Genomic DNA, 22,078 nt, shown 5'->3' on the forward strand with positions numbered 1-22,078 from the left:
CCACTGCACACCTACATCACACCTACATACACACCCACTGCACACCTGCATGCATACTGCACACCCACTGCACACCTACATCACACCTACATACACATCCACTGCACACCTGCATGCACACTGCACACCCACAGCACACCTACATCACACCTACATACACACCCACTGCACACCTGCATGCACATTCACTGCAGACCCACTGCACACTCATGTAGCACGAATTCTAATTGGTCTTAATAATAAAAACCCGGAGTCAGATACAGGGATTAATGCTGAAATATCAGAGAATCAGAGCAACCAGCCACTAGAGAGTTCTTAACCTCAGACCAAAGGGATGACCCTGTCTCTATGCTGCCTCAGGCTGCTGCTGTTTCTTCAAGACCTCAGACTGAATCCTCAGGCTGCATCTGAGTTACTGTCTCCTCCCGCCTTATATTCCTCTCTCTACCCAGCCATATCACTCCTGTCTCCACCTCCCTAGTGCTGGATCACCTTTGTGTGAGGTCTGTTTCTCTTTTAGACAGATCCTCAATCTCATTGTAGCCCAGGGTGGCCTTGAGCTCACAGAGATCCAGAGTGCTGGAATTAAAGGTGTATGCCAGCAATGCCTGGCTTGTATGGCTAGCTAGTGGCTAGCTATGCACTCTGATCACAAACAAAATATCACTACACATGCACACCCACTGTACACTCAGACTCTTGCTTATCCCTAGTGGTTTTAGGTGTCCCAACAGTTCATCTCCATCGCGTCTTCTGGGAATCCTCCTGTAATGTGTGACTCATCTCTATGGCGGCTGCACAGGAGGAGCGCATGGTGATTACATGATTGTGTGTTTCCCCGCAGTTTTAGTTCTTTAGGTCTGGGACTTTGGGTTTTTTGTAATACAGCCTGTCGCGTAGACACTTGACCACCTATGCCTTCCAGTGTAGTTTCCTGGTAGTTGAACAGAATGGGAAGGCCCAGGGCAATGGGTAAAATTAAAAAAAATAATAATAGAGGAACACTTATGTGCATCTATGAACTATTATGTGCATCTATGAACTATTATGTGCATCTATGAACTATAATGTAAAATTTCCACCAAAATTTATAGAAATGCAGACTTTTAGAAACAGCATTAATGAAAGAGTGATTTCTCTTTTATATCTACTAGCAAGATATTAATGATGAAAAGTCTCTAAGTCACCTTAAATCTGAGGATTCTAAACTCAGTTCATTAAAAACACGTAAGAGCTGTGAAGAAGACCCACAGTGGTCCATGCTGCAGCCCACGGATGCAAAGGAAGAAAATGAGGTAAGACGAGGGATGGCTTTTAAATTCACTAATTAATTCATAAATGACGACAACTGGAAATGAGTCCTCCTGTGAGGACCACTCTGTGACACTGAATTACATGTGATCTCCTTAGTCACCAAGACCACAGTATGGGATGTAACCCCGTCAGGGCAGAGGAAAGCTCGGGCTGGGCTGGGCGGTAGGTTACTGCCCACGATCTAGTCAAGCATGGCAGTGTTTGAAACCTTGAGAAGTAATATTAAGAAAGCTCTTCATGGAATGTTTGCAGTTTTGGGAGAACACAGTTTTTAACCAAGTGTTTATATGCACATAGCCTGGAGTCCTTCATGACACCTACATTTTTCTATTTTTAAAGTATTAATTTTCATTTCTTTGAGCTGTTTTGAGATTTACCTTTAATTTTATTAAATAGTCATATTTATTTCCTGATTTTCCAGCTTTAAGTGTCTTTAGATTTCTTGACATGAAAATAGGGGTTGAGTCCTTTTTCATCCCTTCACCCCACCACGCATACACTTAGTTTTCATTCCCTTCCCCACCATCTGTCTTAGTCCAGTATATCAAACTGGTGTTGACTTCCCAGTGTTTTTGAATGGAAATGCTATTTCTGCTGAGCCAAAGAGTATGCTAGGACATGGCCTATTGTGTATTCTTTCTTCTCCCCTAACTCCTCCCAGATCCTCCCCCGCCTCCCTACCCAGGTAACTTCATGCTCTTTTTTGCTCTTAAAAGAAAATAGAGTTCAGTTTGTGTTGCCTGGGGGTGTGTTGCTATTTCAGTGAAGAAAGCTGACTTTCCCTTGCCATCAGCTGTCACCTGAGGCTAGCTTCTTGGGTACAGGTGGGACTTTGTGCCCACTTTCCCTCCCTTGTGATGGGTTTTTGTCTGGTTTGAATGTGTGTGGGTCTTATGCATGCTGTTTTGTATTTTATGTTGATATTTCATTCTTTTTAAATTACCTGCAGTAATGCAGACTTTATTCCGGTATGCTTTCGGGTCCATTTTGATGTATTCAGCACAACATGCAGAATTCAGAATAGTTCCAGCACCTGTGCTTCTGTTTCCTCCGACTTCTCACGGTCCTGACTGTAGCAACTGCCATTTGTTCTGTTACTCTTAATTGGTCCTTTGAGAACTAGCATTTAGTAGTTTCTCAGTGACACTTTTCATTTAGTGTGCTACCTGTGAGCACTCTACATGCATCCAAGCTGTTGACAGCTGAGAGCCTTTGAGTGCCGAGTGCTATTCTCCTATATTGACTATACTCCACTCAGTATCCACTCTGACCAAGGTTCATCTGAATTGTTTCAGTTCCAAGAACTACTACAAACATTCAAAACAAGTTTTGTGAGAACAAAGAACATGTCCAGAAGCAGGACTGGTGGGTTTTGTGGCAGCGTTCGGCAAACTGCTCTCCAGAGAGGCCATGCCATTTTGTATTCCCAGCAGCAGTGTATGCGTGCTGGTTGTTTCAAGTCCTCGCCAGTGATTTTTGTTTTAGCTATTCTGATAAGAATATAGTAATATCACAGAATGCTTTTAGCTTTTATTTCCCTACTGACTAACAACGTTGTCATGTGTGTGCTTGATAACATGTCTGTTAATCTTTTGCCCATTTCTTTACTCCATCGTTTGTTTTCTTACCGTTTTGGGAGACTTTATTTTTTATATCTTCTAGGTGCTCGACTTTTCACTAGATTCTCTCATTTGTAGCTTGTCTTTTTCATTCTTGTAACAGTGTTTCTTATGACAAAAGTTTTAATTTTTAGAAGTCCAATATGGCAACTTTTTCTATTAATTTTGAGTTAATTAGCACAGGTGTGAGGATGAGAAACATTTTGTTATACCTGGGCACACAGTTGTTTGAGCATCATGTTAAGAAAGCCATCCTATTTCTACTGAATTGCCTTTTACTAATAAAAGTCAGTCGGTTTGTATGAGTCAGTGAATCCTCTGTGTTCTGCCCCAGTAGTCTGTTCTCTCAGTATCACACTCTCTTGGTTAATTGCTTGAGTTTGTAGAACCTCTTTAAATCTAGTGTGGGTCCTGGGCGGTAGCTCAACCATTAAGAGCACTTGCTCTTGCAGAGGATCCAGGTTCAATTCCCAGCATCTGGTGGCGCACAGCATTCGGGACCTCTGGTGCCAGGAATCTGACAGCCTCCCTGACCTTCACAGGCATGAGTGTGGTGAACATAGTGCATGTAGGCTGCTCTCACATGCAGGGTGAGAGAGAATTGGGGAGTATGAATCCTCATATTTGATCATTTTTAAGTATTAATATTCTTTTAAACTTTAGAATCAGTTTATCTGCGTCTTCATCTTGTCTATTGTCATTCTGTGTTCAAGTTTGTTTATTTTGTAATTATTTTGCCTTCTCCATTTGGTTTTCTGGTTGTTCAGGTGGAGGTTTAGCTGTTGATTTGAGACCTTTGCCCTAAGAGAAGTTTACCCATGCCACACAAATTTGAATGTTATTTTCAGTTAGTATATTTTTAAATTTCTTTTGAAATATAATACTTGATCTATGGGATTATTTAGAATTGTTTAATATATAGGCATTTTGAGATTTTCTTGTTATTTTCTGTGTAATGTATCATGATCTGAGAGCATACTTTGTATAATTTCAGGTCTTGACATTTGTTAAGATTCGTTTTGTCAGCACAAGTTGAGTCTCTACTGGCTAATTTGAAAAGAATGTATATTTCCCTGTTTGTAGTGGAAAGTTCTGTGGATGCCAGTTAGACCCCGGGTGGTTCTGGTCAGCTCATCTGCAGCACTGTTGTCTTATTAGTCAGTATTGATCACTGTGGATGCCAGTTAGACCCCGGGTGGTGTTCTAATGTTCTCCTTTATATTTGCTGTGATACCATTTTTTGTGTGTGTGCATAGTGGAATAAATATTGTGTATGGTGGAGTAAATAAAAATTTGGATATTAAAAAAATGTAGTTTGGGTCTGGGGAGATGCTCAGTGGGTAAGAGTGCTGGTTGTTCTTTTAGAGGAGCTGAGCTTGTTTCCCAGCACCCACATGGTATCTCACAACCAGCCATGACACCAGTTCCAGGGTGTTTGATGCCTTCTTCTGGCCTCTGGACACGCATATGTACATGCAGGCAAAACACTTCTAAGCATAACCTTTTTAAGCAGTTGAGTACTTTGCATCAGGAGATGCTTTGAGGGCATATGGAAGACTTCACTTTGGAAAAAAAGACCCAACCTCTGAGTTTGGGGTTCCCAGTGTTTAGCCATCCAGGTATTCAATGGCTCTGGCCACTGCTCCACTGTTGACAGATTTGGACATCAGATTCTAACATCATTCACATGGAATACAAAATGTAAGAGTCAGAGTCATGGGGACTTTCACTGATGTCAGAGGAAAGTGAGCAGTGTGGCAGAGTCCCCGTGGGAAGTGGGCAGCGTGGCAGAGTCCCCGTGGGAAGTGGGCATCGTGGCAGAGTCCCCGTGGGAAGTGGGCAGCGTGGCAGAGTCCCCGTGGGAAGTGGGCAGCGTGGCAGAGTCCCCGTGGGAAGTGGGCAGCGTGGCAGAGTCCCCGTGGGAAGTGGGCAGTGTGGCAGAGTCCCCGTGGGAAGCTCCCCAAAATGCAGTGCATTAATCTGAGTGTAGCCAAGGTCACTGCGGAACCCTCAGGAAGTTAGAGGTGGCAGGAACATGGAATATCAGCAGAGAAAAACTATAGGCACCAAAGCAACGTGCCAACGAGCTACCACATGGGTTGCAGCTAGTCAGGGAGTGGGATTTGGTTATCAAAGCCTGTTCCTATCACCGTGTACCCTGCACACTGGACATGGAGCCACCGAGGTCACCGTTTTCCCCACTGAGTTTTGGTACAGGCCTTTCTTGGTATTTTTCTATTCCTTATTTGGAGTAGTACTTACTTCTTTATAAAGTGTATAATTGTTTTGTTTGGTTTTTGATTTTGAGACAGGATCTCACTGTATCCCTCTGGCTGGCCTAAGACTCACTGAGATCCACCTGCTTCTGATCCCCTAACTTAAAAAAAAGTTAACAGGGTTCACAGCTAAGAGTTTGCCTTGATTTTTTTGAGGAGACTTTTGAGCAACACTAGAATGGTTAAGGCTTTGAAGGCCATTGAATGTAGACAAGATGTGTTTTTGCACAGTATAGAAATAAAACTTAGGGAATTTGGATCTGAAATGTCCCCCAAAGGCTATGAGCTAAAGGTTTGGTAGCTCACATATGGTGGTGTGGTGTGGTGTGGTGTGTCTGTGGTAGTAGAAACCTCAGGAGGTGGGCTCTTTGCTTTCCTTCTCTTCTGTTTCCTTCCACCATGAGTGAACAGCCCCCTCTGTCACATGCACTCGCTGTCGTGAGCATCTGCTTTCCTCGGTCCACATCTATAGAGGCAGATAACCTGGTGACCATGGTGACCATGGACTGAAACTCTGAAACCATGGATCAGAATAAACTCGGTCCACATCTATAGAGGCAGATGACCTGGTGACCATGGTGACCATGGACTGAAACTCTGAAACCATGGATCAGAATAAACTCGGTCCACATCTATAAAGGCAGATGACCTGGTGACCATGGACCGAAACTCTGAAACAATGGGTCAGAATAAACTTTTCTTTTGAATTGTTTTTCTTGGCAGTTTTCTCTGGATGAAGGAAAGCTGTCACATATAAAAGCCTTCATTTCTCCATTTTAATCCATGTTGAGTTTCACTTTTCAAAAATCCTTTCAGAAGATGCTCTGGTCTCCAGCACACGTTTTTATCCCCTTTCCCTCTCACCCTGAAGTTTTAGTCTTTACTTTAAAACTCCTGAACTGTTATGTTTATATATTTGGTTGTGTCTGTTTTTCTCACTATACACTCAGAAGTCTGTGATCAGTTAGAATCCCGTAATCAGTTGTGAAGTCTGCTTTCCTACACCCGGAGTGTAGGTGGGTCTTCTCTTCGTGCCTCTTTACCATGCACATGTTCTTGTGTATTTAAACTTCTGTCTTAACTGGGAGCCAGGAAAAAATATGCGCTTAAGTGTTAAAATGTGTTTATGTGGGGAAATACAAAAAATAGTATTTGTCTTCTGATAATTCCAGGATGAGATTCCTACTGGAATGCCATGCCTGGAGTCAGTGACCATAGGTGACGACATTTGGGATGAGAACTGGCTCCCTCTACAGGCCTCCCATCTCTTCACTTCAAGTCTTGGGAAGAAACAGTATCAGTCACATGGAGAAATGTCACAAAAGGTTAGATTTGGGGGGGGGGGGCAGGACAGCAAATCACTGTTGACAAAGGAAATTTAAATCCAGTAGACAGGCTTCTAGAAAGTCTTACATGCAGGGATTCCGAAGGATTTGGCTCAAAAGAACACGTGGGTTGTTTTGAAGTAGGTAACAGTAGGTGCTCAGGAAACCTAGCGAGGAGAGTGGCACAGGGTTGTATGTAATTCATGAAACCCGTGTTGAAGATTTAGTACTGATGTCAAGGGAAGAAGTCACACTGACAGATTTCAACCGTACACTCTTTCTGTCATTTAAAACATGTCACTTCCTTGCCGTCACCTTGAGGTCTTGTTCCACTGTATCTTGATTTATTGTTGCATTTTCTTCTTTATAGGACTGGTATTTTTCTGCATCTAAAGATAAATGGAATGACTCGTGGCAGTCCGGAGGCCTTGCAAATGACATGAAAGGAGGAACCCAAACACCAGAAGGCCCCATTGCTCAAGACAAAAGTACTGGCACAACCAGAATTCAAAAGGTAAGTCTAACTAGCATTATTGTGACCAGTGCATAATCAATCACTTTCATTCTTAGAAACTGTGGCTAATGCATGCCCTTCTGCCTTCTGCATCAGTTAATAAAGACGGGCACCCACAGACATCCCATAGCTCATCTGGTGAAACAGGTCTTTGGGCGAGGCTTTCCTCTTGGATGGTGATAGAGTAGTGGTTCTCCATCTCCCTAACGCTTGCAGCCCTTTAATACAGTTCTCATGGTGTGGTGGCCCCAACCATGAAATTATTTCATTGCTATTTTATAAATGTAATTTTGCTCCAGCTATGAATCATAATGTGAATATCTGTTTTCCGATGGTCTTAGGCAACCCCTGTGAATGGGTCTTTTGACCCACAGGTTGAGAACCACTGCTCCAGGCTGTGTCAGTTGACAAAGCTGACTGGGACAGTGTGAGCTCACATTTATTCTTGCTCCACGTTCCCCTTTGGCTTTGACTCCTGAGACCTTTAGCAACGCCAGCTGAAAGTCTGGTCAGTTTGCTGTCCACCTGGGTGAGGCTCTGACTCCTTTCTGTCTTCTAGCCTGCCAGCTGCGCATCTCTGCGAGTTTATATCAACTCTCGCTTGATGATTTGCAACTTTGTGGGCTTGGCAGATTGAGAGTTGTGAGCAGAATGTTCGATTGTTCTCCTATCCTTTTCTCTGGGATGTGTCTACCAAGGTCTGGTAGACACATCAAGATGCCTTGACTCAGGCTCTTGTTCTTAAGACAGCAACTTCTGTTTGGACCGCAACCCTGTCCCTGACTGGAGAATGCGTTAGTTAAAAAGGTTGTGGTGTCTATGGAACCCACTTCATTTTCTTTCTTTTTTTTTTTTAAAGATTTATTTATTATGTATACAACATTCTGCCTCCATGTATGCCCGCACGCCAGGGGAGGGCGCCAGATCTCATTACAGATGGTTGTGAGCCACCATGTGGTTGCTGGGAATTGAACTCAGGACCTCTGGAAGAACAGCCACTGCTCTTAACCATTGAGCCATCTCTCCCTCCCATTTCATTTTCTGACAGTTCCCTGACTGCTTGTTCCCTAGGACTTTGAAATATAAAATCCAATTTGTCCAATGTTTACAATGCAGTGAGGTTGAAGCTACCATGATTAGAGCTGGAAGTCTCACTAACATGTTTATAGTTTATACCTTCACACCAAGAAACCAGGATTTGTAAACCAGCTATATCTGAATCTCCTGGGACTTTGAGTAACCATACTCTGGGCTGTTTCAATTAATGACAGTCAATTTCCCCATCTATAAGGAGTTGTGAACTTCATAGTAATTCAGAGTTCTGGCCTAGAGTCTAATATCTGGGTTTGGCTCTTAACTCTGATCCTTCTCACTAGTAAAGATAACTCTGCTCACAGGGCTTAAGAGCTTACTATGTACAGCCGCTGTTGTGAGCATTTTATGCACCTCCCTGGTCATTTAATTTTTCTTAAGAAGTATTGTTAGCACCATTTTAAATGAGGAAATAGAGACATAGATTAAGTTGCCTAAGGTTTATACTAAGTAGCTGTCTTAGTCCATGAAATACCACGGCTAAGGTAGCTCTTATAAGAAAGCATTTAACTGGGGGCTTGCTTACAGTTTCAGAAGATTGGTACACTATTGTCACGGCAGGGAGCAGAGCAGCACACAAGTAGGCACTGGAAAAGTGGCAGAGAGGGTCACATCCTCATTTGCAGGCAGAGACACACATACTAGGTCTGGCATGGGCTTTTGAAACTTCAGAGTTCAATCCCAGTGACATAGCTCATCCAACAAGCCTACATCCAACGATGCCATACCTACTAATTCTTCCCTGACAGCTCACCAGCTGGGGACCAAGTGTGTATGTGTGTGTGTGTGTGTGTGTGTGTGTCTGTCTGTCTGTCTGTCTGTCTTTCTGTCTGTCTGCATAAGCCTCTGGGGCCTGCCTTATTCGAGCCACCACAGTAGTGAAGCTATTCTACAAGGTTGTGTTTGGCATATAGTAAGCACACATTAATTTTATAAAATAGTAACTATTACAGTAGCAATGGCAATGTTATTAATAAGCCTAATATGGGCTGTGAGCTATATCTGGGGAAGGTCTTAATTTTAATTTGTTTTTAAAGAAATTGTAAAAATTTGTGCATTAAAATTTGTGCATTAAAGATAGGCAGCTCTGAAGTGTTTCTGAAGTAGGAGATAACAACTCAGGCCTGTAACTTAGACTACCTAGAGAGGCCATTTACAAAACTCGACAAGGAAAATCGGGACTGTAGTCTCTAACATTGGAGGGTATTCACTGAGAATAAATGTCAGTAATGTGTTAGAAGAATGTGCAGTCACTCTTGTGAGAAAAGTAGGTGCAGGAGTGACTCCTGCATCAGCATCAATTTAGGGCTGCTTGCACGAGAAGGAGCAGTGCTCTGCTGCTGTGAGGTGCATGTGTTGGTTTCCTTCAAAGTAAGCATCAAGGGTGTGGTCCCTGGTATGGCAGTGTTGAGATGTTGGGGCTTAGTATGGTGTAATTAGGTCACTGGGGACACTACTCTCATATTGTAGGTGTAACATATATATATATATATATATAATACAAATATACACAATATATACATTTTATACATTATATATTACACTACAGTTTGATCAACTTTATCTTACTGCTTTAGTGTGTTGTCCTCTAGTTTGTTAATGGAGGGAGGTCTTACACTCGGGTACACTGGAAGAAAAGCTACTCTAATAGAAGGAACCACAGCGCATACACAGTTGACCCAGGGTTTCAGAAAACAGTAAACTCAGCGTGAAGTCGAAACATGTTGTTCTTTTCTCTTCTAAAACTGCCAGTGCAGGTTGAATCAGGAGCATGGAAGTCCACCTGCCCGGAACCCTGCAACTTCCTGCTCTGGGACATGCACGTTGCAGGTTCTGGAAAAAGGTCCAAACTGTACACAAGAAAGTATCCAGGTGTGCTTCCTTGTTATCAGATAGACAGGCCCACGTTCCTTTCATAGGCTTAGCTGCTGAATTTGGTGCACATTATTTTACCTGGTTTCAGCTACAGTTGATCATTATGGCCTATTCCTTTTTGAGTCATGATTGTTCTTTGAAATTTGTGATATCCTTTTTCCTCCTGATAATCTAGCATAATTTCTAGGCTGGACATCATTTTCATGTCTCCTAGGTGGATAATCTGATAAATATGTAGTAAGTCTGTTTGACGTCTGAGAAACCGCAGGCTGTTTTCCATAGTGGCTGCACCTTTCTGCATTTTTACCAGCAATTTGAGTGCTTTAGTTTGCCTGTGTTCACATTAGCCATGTTGATGTCTTCAGCATCACGGAAGATTATGGTCTTGACTCATCATACACTGTATGCACTTCAATACTGGACACAGGGAGGGCCTAACTCCACTGTGTGGTAGTACCAATTTGTTCATAGAAATATCAGTAAAAGTTCCAGAGTTTTACTTTCTAACTGTGATCTAAATAATAAAAGGGTTTGCTTCTTGTACTGACAATCACTTTTCATGCATTTGCTTGTTTCTATTTTGCAGCAAGCAGATTCACAGGGCCCTTTGGACTCTTCCACACTGACCAAACTGGAAGAGTTCTACATCTCTCTTATCAAGTCACAGCAGTCGGTAGAAGGGAGCCAGTCTGAACCTGTCAGCATTCAGACTCAACCCAAGCACAGTCTGCTGTCCTCCACAGTGCCCAGCTCAGCTCCTGCAGGGCTCGACTCTCCAGGAACCCACTCTGGCTCTGGTAGGTTTGCATATCCTGCGCATGCTCAGCTGTCAAGTAGAAAGTTTGCTGTGCTGCTAAAACCTCCATCTCTTTGAGAACGTACCTTGAAAGATGACTAGTACCAGCAGTTACTCCAAGTTCTCATCTTAGTTTGGAGCTCAGTTCTCTTTAACTTTGCCGCTTTCTTCCTTGCTTACACTTTTTGGAGGGACTTTATATAATTGTAAAGTTTCAGGGACATGGTTCTTTGAGTTTTGGCAAATATGTTCAATCCTATTTCCTTTAGCCTGTCCCTAAAAGCCTATGCCTTTGCAGCCAGTCCCTACCTCAGCAATGTCCGTCACTATGCCATCTCTAGACCTACACAGTATGGAGTTTGCATAACTGGCTTCTTTCCTTTATTACAGAGTTTTGCTTCTGTTGGCTATTTATTTGGAAGTGATTTTTCTAGGGCATCTGTTCACTGCATGCATAGCTTTTTAAACTACCAAAATGTGTTCCAAAGTGCACGTATCATTCACATGCCTCCCAGCAAGCTATGGAATTCGCAATTGCTCCACATCCTAGCCCCAGATGCTATTGAATTTTTTTTTAAGTTTGCCAAGCTAGTGAATTGCATAAGGCTGTTGTAACCAATTCGGATCATTCTGCTTCCCATACTAGCCATCTTTTCTGTGCTTATGTTATTACATCTTTAAATGGATATATTTATACTAATAAAATCTCAGTATGCATTTCTCATCCTATCCTGTTATATATTTTGCTTTTCATATTATGTACCCATAATCAATTCTTTATTTTTATATAAAGTTTTTTTAATTAAAAAATAAGAAAGCACTTTATTTACTGACATATTTGTCTTTTCTGGTGCCCCGTATTTCAAGGGTTAAATGAGGGTTCTACAGTGGCTGAGTAGTAGTTTGTATGCCCTTCACAAGGCTCTTGTCCCTGGTACCCTGAATATACACATTTCATTGCTGCGGGCTTATGATCATGCTGTAGTATGAAAACAGTTGTAGAGCTGGCAGGTTTAAATGCCGAGGGTAGTTTCCCGGGAGTCCTTTCAGTTCGTTGATGGTTCGTTATTCTCACTTTTGCTCTCTGTGGGTAGCGTCTGTCCTGTGCCCCAACTGTCCCAATGTGAATTTGATCTCAGATACTGTTCTTCATCTCATTTTTGTTTGGAGTCTTTATTTTCCAGTTATTTCCCAACATGCTTACATTTTTCTTTCTTCTTAACTATACTGAGTGTCCCAGAATCTGTTTCAATGCATTTGACTTGTGATTCTTTCTGAAGCTTATCACCTGTGTCCTGTAGTATCTGTTATTTTCTCCTGATTCCAAGTCAGAATTTGCTTCTTTGGATCTTGTCTGGACTACTTCCTTCTGTCTTTGTTAGGGACTGGGGTGGTGGTGACTTCTCAACCTTGGTCCCACAGAAGAAGCCGCTGTTCAGTGTTTTAGTTTCCTGCTTCCCGCTCAACACTGCAGCTCTCTGGAATCACACATCCTTCCTTTCATATTTGTCTTTCTAGTGGGCATTGACAAAACACACCACTGATGTGTTGTGTTTGTGCTCAGCACACAGTGATTGGAGGGCTGGATTGTGCTTGCCTTTCTCTGAGGCTACTGAAATGTGTTTGGAGAGAGCAGTGCTAGTCTTTCAATTGTTTGCAGAAAGCATAACAGCAGCTTGCGCAGGATGTCAAACTGACTTCATTGCTGAACAGACTCCTGAATTTTTTAAGCAGGGTTTTAAAGACACTCTTCCTTGCTCTGTGGCCCATGCTGAACTGATTGCCACGTAATTCAGACTGGTCTGGAATTTACTAACCTCCTTATTCTCCCTAGTGCTGAGATTAACAGGTACGTGCCCAACATGCCCCCACAAAAGCAGAAGAGGCCCGCAGCTCCCACAGCAATACCCTAAAAGGGTAAAAGGATCTCATGGGACCATGGTTGTATGACATGGTTGTATGAGCTGCCATGTGGGAGTTAATAACTGACCTTAGGTCCTCTGGAAGAGCAGCCAGTGCTCCAGCCTCTCTGTCCACACGCTGAGTGAATCCAGGGGCGTGCGGTGCACTCCCACCTGCTGCCGCACACCGCTTCACTGCAGCCCTCATTCCTGTGCACGGCACTGTGCACGCCAATGCATCGTGCAATAGGACCTGGCCAACAAGCTTTACTGAAACACCTTGACACAGAATTGAGATAAGGTTGTTAGGAATTGCAGTGTTTTTATTGCGCCGAGTTTTCTGCTCTTACAGAAACATAATGGTTTACCAAACAAAGTGAGGGCTAGGAGTTGGCTGTAGCTCAGTTAATAGTACGCTTGCCTAGCGTGCACAAAGCCCTGGGTTCAAGCTCAGGCACTCCAGAAAACTGCACCAACCCATAATCTCAGCACGCAGGAGACAAGGGCAGGAGGATCAGGAGTTCTCCAGAGTGAATTCCGGAGGCTAGAAGGTACAATGTGATAACCTGTATCCAAACAAAAAAGCAAATACAACATAATGGTTTAATTATAGAAAATAAAGGCTTTCATTTACTCTGTTCCCATTGTTACCTCATTAAGTATAAAATTAGAGTGTGTTCTTTGGATTGGATTGCATTAGAATGTTTGAGTAACTGACAAGTTTTATTTTTAAAAAATCAAATGAATTTTGCCTTTAGGATTAGGGTAAGGGTAGGGTAAGGGTAGGGATTTCCAACAATTTCTGAAATGGTCTCAAACATTCCTGATATTTTGTAATACATTGAAGATGTTGTATGTCCTTGTAGTATCAAATACTCAACCCTTTGTGTAAAAGGTAAGTACATCCATCATATTAACATTCATATCTAATTTTGTCTTTAATAATCAGTAAAATTATGTGTATACCAAAGATATTTTACAAATCAACTTATTATCAGTAAACGTTTGATTTATATGCCTATTTTATGTAGTAGGGCCCTGTAAAACACTCAGGCAAAAGGTCTGCAGTGGAAAGTGCTAGCACGGTCTAGCACGTCCCTTTAAGATGTGTAGCATCTCCATCATGGGTTATTAACACCCTGGGTGGAGCGGTAAAGCTCCAGCGGTTTCACTTTGCTCATGTGGTTATTCTAATGACAAAAGGTGCTTATTACTAAGTTGCCATTTACAGCTTTGCGCTGACTCTGTCATAGACTTGGAATCTCTGCTTGGCCCAGAGAATGCCTGTAGAGTATCTTTCTCTTTTGTGCTGGGAAAAAAAAAATAAGGGAGCTCTGGGCTTCTCCCAGGGATTTGAGCTTCATCCATTCATTCCTGAGAGGAAATCTTTGTTTCCTCACTCACATCCCTTCCTCTCTTGCCCTCAGCCTGGTGTTTATTTTATGCTAATGCAGGATTTCCTTCCTTCCTGTCCTCGGTTGTTTCTGACAGGTGACTGCTGTCAGTCAGGAAAGGCTGTAACACCGTTAGTGGAGAACTGCGCTGGGAGATGCAGGCAGTGAGTTGGAGAACTTCTTGAAAGGATTCTTTTGTTTTTTCTCTTTTAGTGGAAAGCTCTCCAGGGAGCCTAAAGAATGAAGATATTTCTAGTAGCCATGCTGACACGGTGGCCAAGGACAAGAGTCAAGGAGCCATAGACCAGCTCTCTTTCATTTTGTCCCCCCAGCACCAGATCTCTCAGAAGCTCTACCTCCCTCGAAGTACAGCCACGGCTGTCTTGGGAGCTGCTGCGCGGTTAGCCACCTCCCGGAGCCTCCTGCACTGGTACCCCAGTGTGAAAGGATGGAAGCCAGAGGGACAAGAGGCGGAGAAAGATGAAGTGAAGTAGCATTTGGGTAGGGTTCCCTGGATCTTTCTGTGTACCCATAGGCTAGCTTTTTTTTTTTTTGCTAATTGGTCGTATTGATACTTTGTGTTAATTTTATTTTTGTTCATGGTTTTACTTCATTTCGAATGGTTTAGTTCACCTTTGTTTTAATGAAGTAATTTACAGGAGTTTGTGTAGATGTTTCTGAGTTTTTCTTGTATATATCATGACTGATAAATGAAAATTGAAAAACTAATCTTTTGTGGCCTATATTTAACCAGACAACAGTATCTTCACATCCCTATCACACAATAGCCAGCTGTCCAGGCAGGGATTCTCCTGCCATAAACCTGGCAGCAACATCCAGACTCCAAATCCAGACCAGCGTGGCTGAAGCTACCACCTTCTCCTGCTTGTTACATTTGCATAAACTCTCAGTTGCTGGTTAAGCTTAGGAAGTCCCTAGAGCCTTCTCATATCACAAGTAGCAGGGGTAGCTGGGTGGGGCTCCCTTTATTCCGTTTAGCAGCAGGCTTTTCTTGAAGCATTTTATCTCCTTGTACACTGGAATTTCTGCATTACATTTCCTGGTGCTTTTTCTGCTTGAAGTGTACATTTTCTTCTTTGACCCTCTTGCTCCTTTTTCACCATATATCTTCATAAGAATGATCACTAATAAAATCACAGTACACAGTCAACACTAGGCTGCCTTCAGATCTCTGCCGACAATAATCAAAACTCTTCACTTTGGCCTCAGGCAATAGTCCTCTGCGCAGATGGGAACAGGAACAGAGTCTAGCAGCTGGAAGCAGTAGGACTGCTGTCTAGGACAGTGATCTGTAAGTTTTCCCTAAATAAATAACCCTTTATTATTATTCATAATTCTGAATTAGTAGTGTGGGATTATTTTTGTGACTTCCGCCATCATCTGGCACCCAACCATTTGGTTTTAGAACTGCCTGCTCTGAGTGCATGCCACCGGGCTCGGAGCGCCCCTTGGCATACATCCTCTCTCAGCCCTCCTCGGCCATGGCCTGTGCACAGAGCCAGGAAGTCCTCTCCCAAAGGAGCCATGCCTCTGCCCATCTCTGTCCAACAGCCCACCCAAGAAAATGCCGTTACCAAACCATGCTCAACTCTGTTCTTTTGTGTCTAGGATTCCTTTTTAAACTTTCTCAGGTTTTTACATGGATTTAGCCCCACATTGGGCACCTGTTGTAAAGAGGGGCTGCTTGTTTGTTCCAACCACCCGGCTTAGACCTGAAGTAATCACACAGAAACTGTATTAATTAAATCACTGCTTGGCCCATTAGCTCTAGCTTCTTATTGACTAACTCTTTTTTTTTTTTGACTAACTCTTATATATTAATTTAACCCATCATTAATTTTTTTTACCACCACAAGATTGTGTCCTACCGAAGCAAAGTTTCAGCACATCTTTCTCTGGCAGCGGATCCATGGCTTCTCCTTGACTCTTTCCTTCTCCCAGTATTCAGTACAGTTTTCACGCCTACGTAAGTTCTGCCTTATCAACAGGCCAAGGCAGTTTCTTTATTCACAACCAATAAAAGCAACACAGACACACACTTTGAAAGAATCCCATGGAGAAATTAGTCATTGTATGACTTAGAGTGAAGAACGGAGCTTTAACAGGCTTGTGCCTTTGGACTACTCAGCTTTGACTAGAACAGCCACATGTCACTCTCCTACCTTGTCCCCAGACATGGGCTTTAGGTAGCTAAATAGAGAAGCAAACTTGGTAGATGATTTGAAAAAGAACAAATAGGTTTCTGTATATGGCCAGGAACAACTAAGAAAATATAAAGAAGTTTGATGTGGTGGCCACCCATAGCAAGACCCTGTCTCTGTGAACAAGGAGAGGGGAGAAAGGGAAGAGAGTAAGGGGTGGTCTACGATTTACATTAAAGTTCATCTGATTGTCAACAAATGGGCGGGCATGTATATGGTGAACATTTGTGATCTTAAAGAGCAGTTGACTAGGAAGTAGACACTGAGATGTATGAAAAGGAACCCAGTAAGAACATAAGGAGGTTTTAGTGCTTCCCTTCTGCCATGTAAAGATGCTCCACGGGGTTCTAAGATGGGCTATGTCAGCCCCAGTCACCTCTCTCTAAGCATCACACATCTGAGATGTCCATTGCCCTCCCTAAGGCATGGCAGTGGTAGAGATTTCTACCTAAATTTCACTTCGTCTAGCCTAGAGATGTAGAATTATAAAATGTTGGTACAGGACGAACCTTGGGTGAGGAAATGTGGAGCCTGTCTTTTCTAAAATCATAGCTTAAATACCTGTATCATGTAGCTTCCAGCTCAGTGCCTTTCTGTGGCAAAAAACTTGCAAGTCCCTTTTGTGTACTCTAAGTGATCTGTGCTGGAAGGTACAGATACAGATGAGTCCAGTGGAGTGTGCTTTTGATAGCTGAAGAAAACCTTTGAAATTGATAGGCAACAGGAACCAGTTTACAAAGGCCTCGCATTCTTGAGCATGGATAATCTAACAATGAGCCAATCTAACAATAGCCAAGCTGTCTGAAAAGTAGATCAAAGAGTGAGAAACCAACCTCTCACAGAGAAATCGTTCTAGAACTGTCTGTTAGCATTTATATACATTTGTATTTTCTCACACTTTGTGTCATTTTAGAATTAACCTCAAATCTAGTGCCATGAATGGCATTGACTGTCTTACTCATAATTGGGCACCATCCCTAACACACTGAGCATAGTTCATTTCCTGTGTCTCCATCAGGCCCTTACATTTCTCAGATATGTATATCTGTCTCAGAAAATCTGTCCGTGTCCTTGGACTTCAGGACTGTTCCTCGCAGGTGGCATTTGTCTCGTTGACGCACCAATCTGCCTGACAAGGTCCTGATACCGTTAGCCTATCTGAAATTCTCAAAACACTGCCATTTTTACCATGCACACAGAAAGTATGAACTGTTCCATTAAGAACCTCTGTAGTATGTCATAAATAGTAGTAGTGTGTGCATATTCAACAAATGGTGCTGGCATAACTGGATATCAACATGTAGAAAAATGAAAATAGACCCATATGTATCACCATGCATAAAACTCAAGTCCAAATGGATCAAAGACCTCAACATAAAGCCAGCCACACTGAACCTCACAGAAGAGAAAGTGGGAGTATACTTGAATACATTGGCACAGGAGACCACTTTCTAAATATAACCTCAGTAGCACAGACACTGAGAGAAGCAATAAATGGGACCTCCTGAAACTGAGAAGCTTCTATAAAGCAAAGGACATGGTCAACAAAACAAAATTACAGCCCACAGAATGGGAAAATATCTTCACCAACCCCACATCAGACAGAGGACTGATCTCCAAAATATACAAAGAACTCAAGAAATTGGCCATCAAAAGAACAAATAAAAAATGAGGTATAGACATAAACAGAGAACTCTCAACAGAGGAATCTAAATGGCTGAAAGACACTCAAGAAAATGTTCAACATCCTTAGTCATCAGGGAAATGCAAATCAAAACACCTCTGAGATTTCATCTTACACCTGGAAGAATGGCCAAGATCAAAAACACTGATGACAACTTATGCTGGAGAGGTTGTGGGGAAAAGGGAACACTTCTGCATTGCTGGTGGGAATGCAAGTTGGTACAGCCCCTTTGGATGTCAGTATGACGATTTCTCAGAAAATTAGGAAACGACCTTCCTCAAAACCAGTAATACCACTTTTGGCTATATACCCAAAGGATGTTCAATCATACCACAAGGACATGTGCTCAACTATGTTCATAGCAGCATTGTTTGTCATAGCCAGGACCTGGAAACAACCTAAATGCCCCTCGACTGAAGAATGGATGAAGAAGATGTGGTACATTTACACAATGGAGTACTACACAGCAGAAAAAAAATAATGACATCTTGAAATTTGCAGGCAAATGGATGAAGCTAGAAAACATATTGAGTAAGATAACCCAGACCCAGAAGACAACATATTTGGGTTTTAAACTCATACGTGGGTTTTAAACATAAAGCAAAGAAAAACCAGCCTACAATCTACAATCCACAATCCTAGAGAACCTAGACAGCAAAGAGGACCCTAAGAGAGAAGTAAATTGAGAGCATGAGGATCATGGGAGAGGTTAGAAGGTGAGCAGGGAGGAAGGGAGGGAGCAGAGAAAAATATATACTCAATAAAAACAATTTTAAAAACGTAATTTTTTTTGTATGTTCCTCTTCCCATATGAAATCAGATTCTTGGACTTACACCAAATTCTTCCTAGAAACTTTCTAAGCCCAGCATGGTAGCACAGGCCTATAACCTGTCTTTGGGAGGCCAAAGCAGGAAGTTCACAGTTCAAGGCCAGCCTGGGCTAATTAAGGAGACTTTGTTTTACAATAGCAACCAAGTTTTTCTGTTTGGCATAAATCTTGCTTTTGGTTAAAATAAATGCCTTTAATTTATGGAAAATGGATATAAGTTGTCAGGGATCAGCTGGACAAAAACACCTCTTCCAGGGTAGGGGCGTGTGGATCAGAAATACAAGAGTATGAAGATGGGTTTAAAAGTAATAAAACAGGCAGGCAGTGGTGGCCTATGTCTTTAATCGCAGCACTCACGAGACAGAGGCCGGTGGATCTCTGTGAGTTCAAGGCCATCCTGGTCTACAAGAACTAGTTTCAGGACAGGCTCCAAAGCTACAAAGAAACCCTGTCTAGAAAAAAAAGTAAAATAATAACAATTAAAACACAGAATAGTACTGGGAGGGAGTTCCAGTGAATACTGAAATCCCTGTGTTTGGTTTTCCATACACGTTTATACCTCAACACAAAAGGGGGAGGAAGGTAACAAAAGACTTCTTTAATATGATACAAGGGACAACTTGAACATTCATTGCTTTGACACTTTGAGACTTCAAGTCATTAGCATTCTGTTTAGCCAGTGAAGCCACCCTAGACCAAGTATCCTGAAAGTAGCCACTCCCCAGGTGAACTCCTATTACAAAACAAGGAGCAGAAGTATGCTTGTGTATCCTGACCATCTGTCAGGATGGAGAAGACTAACTGTATGGACTGTCTTAATGTCAAAAGAACCAATTCAGTACATGTAGTTCTGATTGTTATCAAAATTGAGGATCCTCTTAACTCTCTGCCCTTTGGTCAAGGTGGAAATAGGGCCTCTACAATAAGTAAAATTGTTTATTTGAATAGCAATGATCTCTACTTTCAATGTTGATTACATAAGAAAGTTGATGGAATTAGAAAAGGAAGATTATCTTAAACTTTTGAGCATGTAATAGCATTTTCTTTAAATATGTCAGATTTTTGTCTAGATGCTTCTTATGTTTTTGTGTTGATTCTGTAGAAATGAAATATTGAATCTGTGACCCAGATAACTTAGTTGAGTAAAGTACAGAATTTGAGTTAGAAAAGTAGAATTGACTAAATGTTTGCCCGCATTTTTGACTTGCCCTTTGCAAGCCTTTGTTGCATCATCTTCTTCCATGAAACTGGAAATCATCTGCTGTTGGCGCACCCTGACTGCTGTCTTTTGTTTATGGCAATGTGTCGCTGTCCAGGGTTTAAAATTCCCTCTTGATGCCATCCCAACAAGCAAGCTAATCTCTGAGCACCCTTCAGTGGCCTCCTTTGCTCCACAGAGCCTGCAATCCAGTTCTGCCAAGAGCAGATTGTTTCCAGGTGGTTCTCAAATTCTAGAACTTTTCCTTCACCCGCCATCCCAATGGACCATAAGGAAGAGCCCAAGACTGGCTTTTATTCAACATGGGCCAGAGTCCAGAGTCAAAAGCAGAAGCTGGGCTGCGGGTAGCTGAGTGTGGACCGTGTGCCTGCTGTGCTGGGCCCTGCTTTCTGTCCCTCACATTGCAGAGGGGATGCAGATGTGTTGTTTATTGACATCGAGTGGAGAGGTTGAGTTGGAGGAGAAGGGTGGAACGTTAGACTGTGGTTAAGAGGCAAGATCGCTTTATATTTTGTACATCAGACAGCGGGGCATCTGTGACCAGATTCTATGCTCTGCAGAAACCCTTTCAGCCACCGATGTGGGTTTTCCCTAGGTCTCCAGAGAGTTCTGTGATCACTATCTAGCTGTTAATTATAACTGTACATTGGTTACAGAAGCATGGGGCTCAGCGAGATCACTTCTGACAAAAGTGATTGCTGTTGAATCTCCTCTCAGGGTCACCAGCATCCCCTCACGCCCACCCACCAGTGTCTGGCATTACTAAAAGATGTTTGCTGGAATCTGTCTTAATCCTCTCTCTACTGAGCCAGAAAGAATCCTTATTATTTCAAACATAAGGGTGTAAAACCCCGGTGCTTGAGGGGTAGCAGCTGCAGCTCTTTCTAGCCATTCAGCGTCTCCTCTCCAGACTCTTGAATGGGCTCCTGCCATACACCTGGGGTCCTGCCCTTACTCTGCCTCTCTTTCTCTTATTGCTGATAAACCTGTCACTTCTCAGCAACCCTCTTCCCAGTGCTGTTTCACAGACTCACCTGTTTGCTCTCTGAGCCCATCCTGGAGGAGCAGCCCCAGGAGAGCCACACCTACTCCTGTGACGTTCGGGGATCTCGCACTCCTTTTCAAAAGAGACCAGACCCATCTCTAGTTCATCTGTTAATACATCCAGACCGCGGTCCATGTGACACCCAGACTCACATGAATAACATACTCTTGATACACATATTCTAGCCGCTGGCTCAGCTGACTGCCTGGCATGGAATGAGGAGAAGAATGGCTTGATCCAGTTTCAGCAGGAAGCAGCCAGAGTGGGAGTCAGTGCCTTCAAATCCTTTGGACCCCACCTTCTTCTAACGCCTGTTTCATGGTTGTTTTTGTTTTTTAAAGAGAATTTTATTATCCATTCATATGTAGAAGTGTAAGATGGTACTCTTTTAAAACATGAGGCATGAAAAAAAAATAATTTGAAGGGGAAAAAATGTCCCAAGATCCTATAACTAAGCTGAGGTTATTAGTATTAACCTTGTCCGGTGAGCATTGACCAACAGTAACTGAACATTAACATGTTAGGCTTGTGGGAAGGAAAGGGGCTGAGGTAAGAGGTATCAGAGGTTGCTCCGGATCAGGTAGGTGGTATTGAGAACAGGCCAGTACATATATGAAGTCGAGAGTAGTGTGGAACGCTCTCATAGGCCACTGTGGCCCAAGGCTGAATGGGAGGCCTGGGGGCCAGTGCGCAGTTGCAGAAGAGAAAGAAAGAGAAAGAAAGAAAGAGAGAGAGAGAGAGAGGGAGGGAGGGAGGGAGGGAGGGAGGAAGGAAGGGAAAGGGAGGAAGGAAGGAAGGAAGGAAGGAAGGAAGGAAGGAAGGGAAGGAAAGGAAGGAAGGAAGGAAGGAAGGGAGAGAGAGAAAAGTCAAGACTGGAGACAATATTGAAGATATCTAACATTCAGATAGCAATAAACAATAAAATAAGCACCGTCAAACTTAGAAAAACTCTGTGAAATGACAGCTGATGAT

At 42.6% G+C, this 22,078-nt stretch overlaps 1 protein-coding gene across 2 annotated transcripts in view; it reads left to right on the forward strand.

Moving 5' to 3' along the window:
• Nucleotides 1-14,636, forward strand: part of Tdrd5 (tudor domain containing 5) — a 47,858-nt gene extending 33,222 nt beyond the window's left edge. The window contains exons 14-18 of one of the 2 annotated variants that reach the window (XM_041662718.1): nucleotides 1,155-1,295; nucleotides 6,382-6,534; nucleotides 6,905-7,048; nucleotides 10,602-10,812; nucleotides 14,320-14,636. In XM_041662718.1, coding sequence (XP_041518652.1) covers nucleotides 1,155-1,295; nucleotides 6,382-6,534; nucleotides 6,905-7,048; nucleotides 10,602-10,812; nucleotides 14,320-14,600 — 930 coding nt within the window. In that variant the 3' untranslated portion in view covers nucleotides 14,601-14,636. The remainder of the gene's footprint in view (nucleotides 1-1,154; nucleotides 1,296-6,381; nucleotides 6,535-6,904; nucleotides 7,049-10,601; nucleotides 10,813-14,319) is intronic. The other variant, XM_041662719.1, reaches the window with a different exon arrangement.
• Nucleotides 14,637-22,078: the final 7,442 nt, after the last annotated feature.

Source organism: Microtus oregoni, unplaced genomic scaffold (assembly GCF_018167655.1).
Source record: "Microtus oregoni isolate MIOR12 unplaced genomic scaffold, Mior012 000013F_ref0000133, whole genome shotgun sequence".
NCBI classification, from domain to species: domain Eukaryota; kingdom Metazoa; phylum Chordata; class Mammalia; order Rodentia; family Cricetidae; genus Microtus; species Microtus oregoni.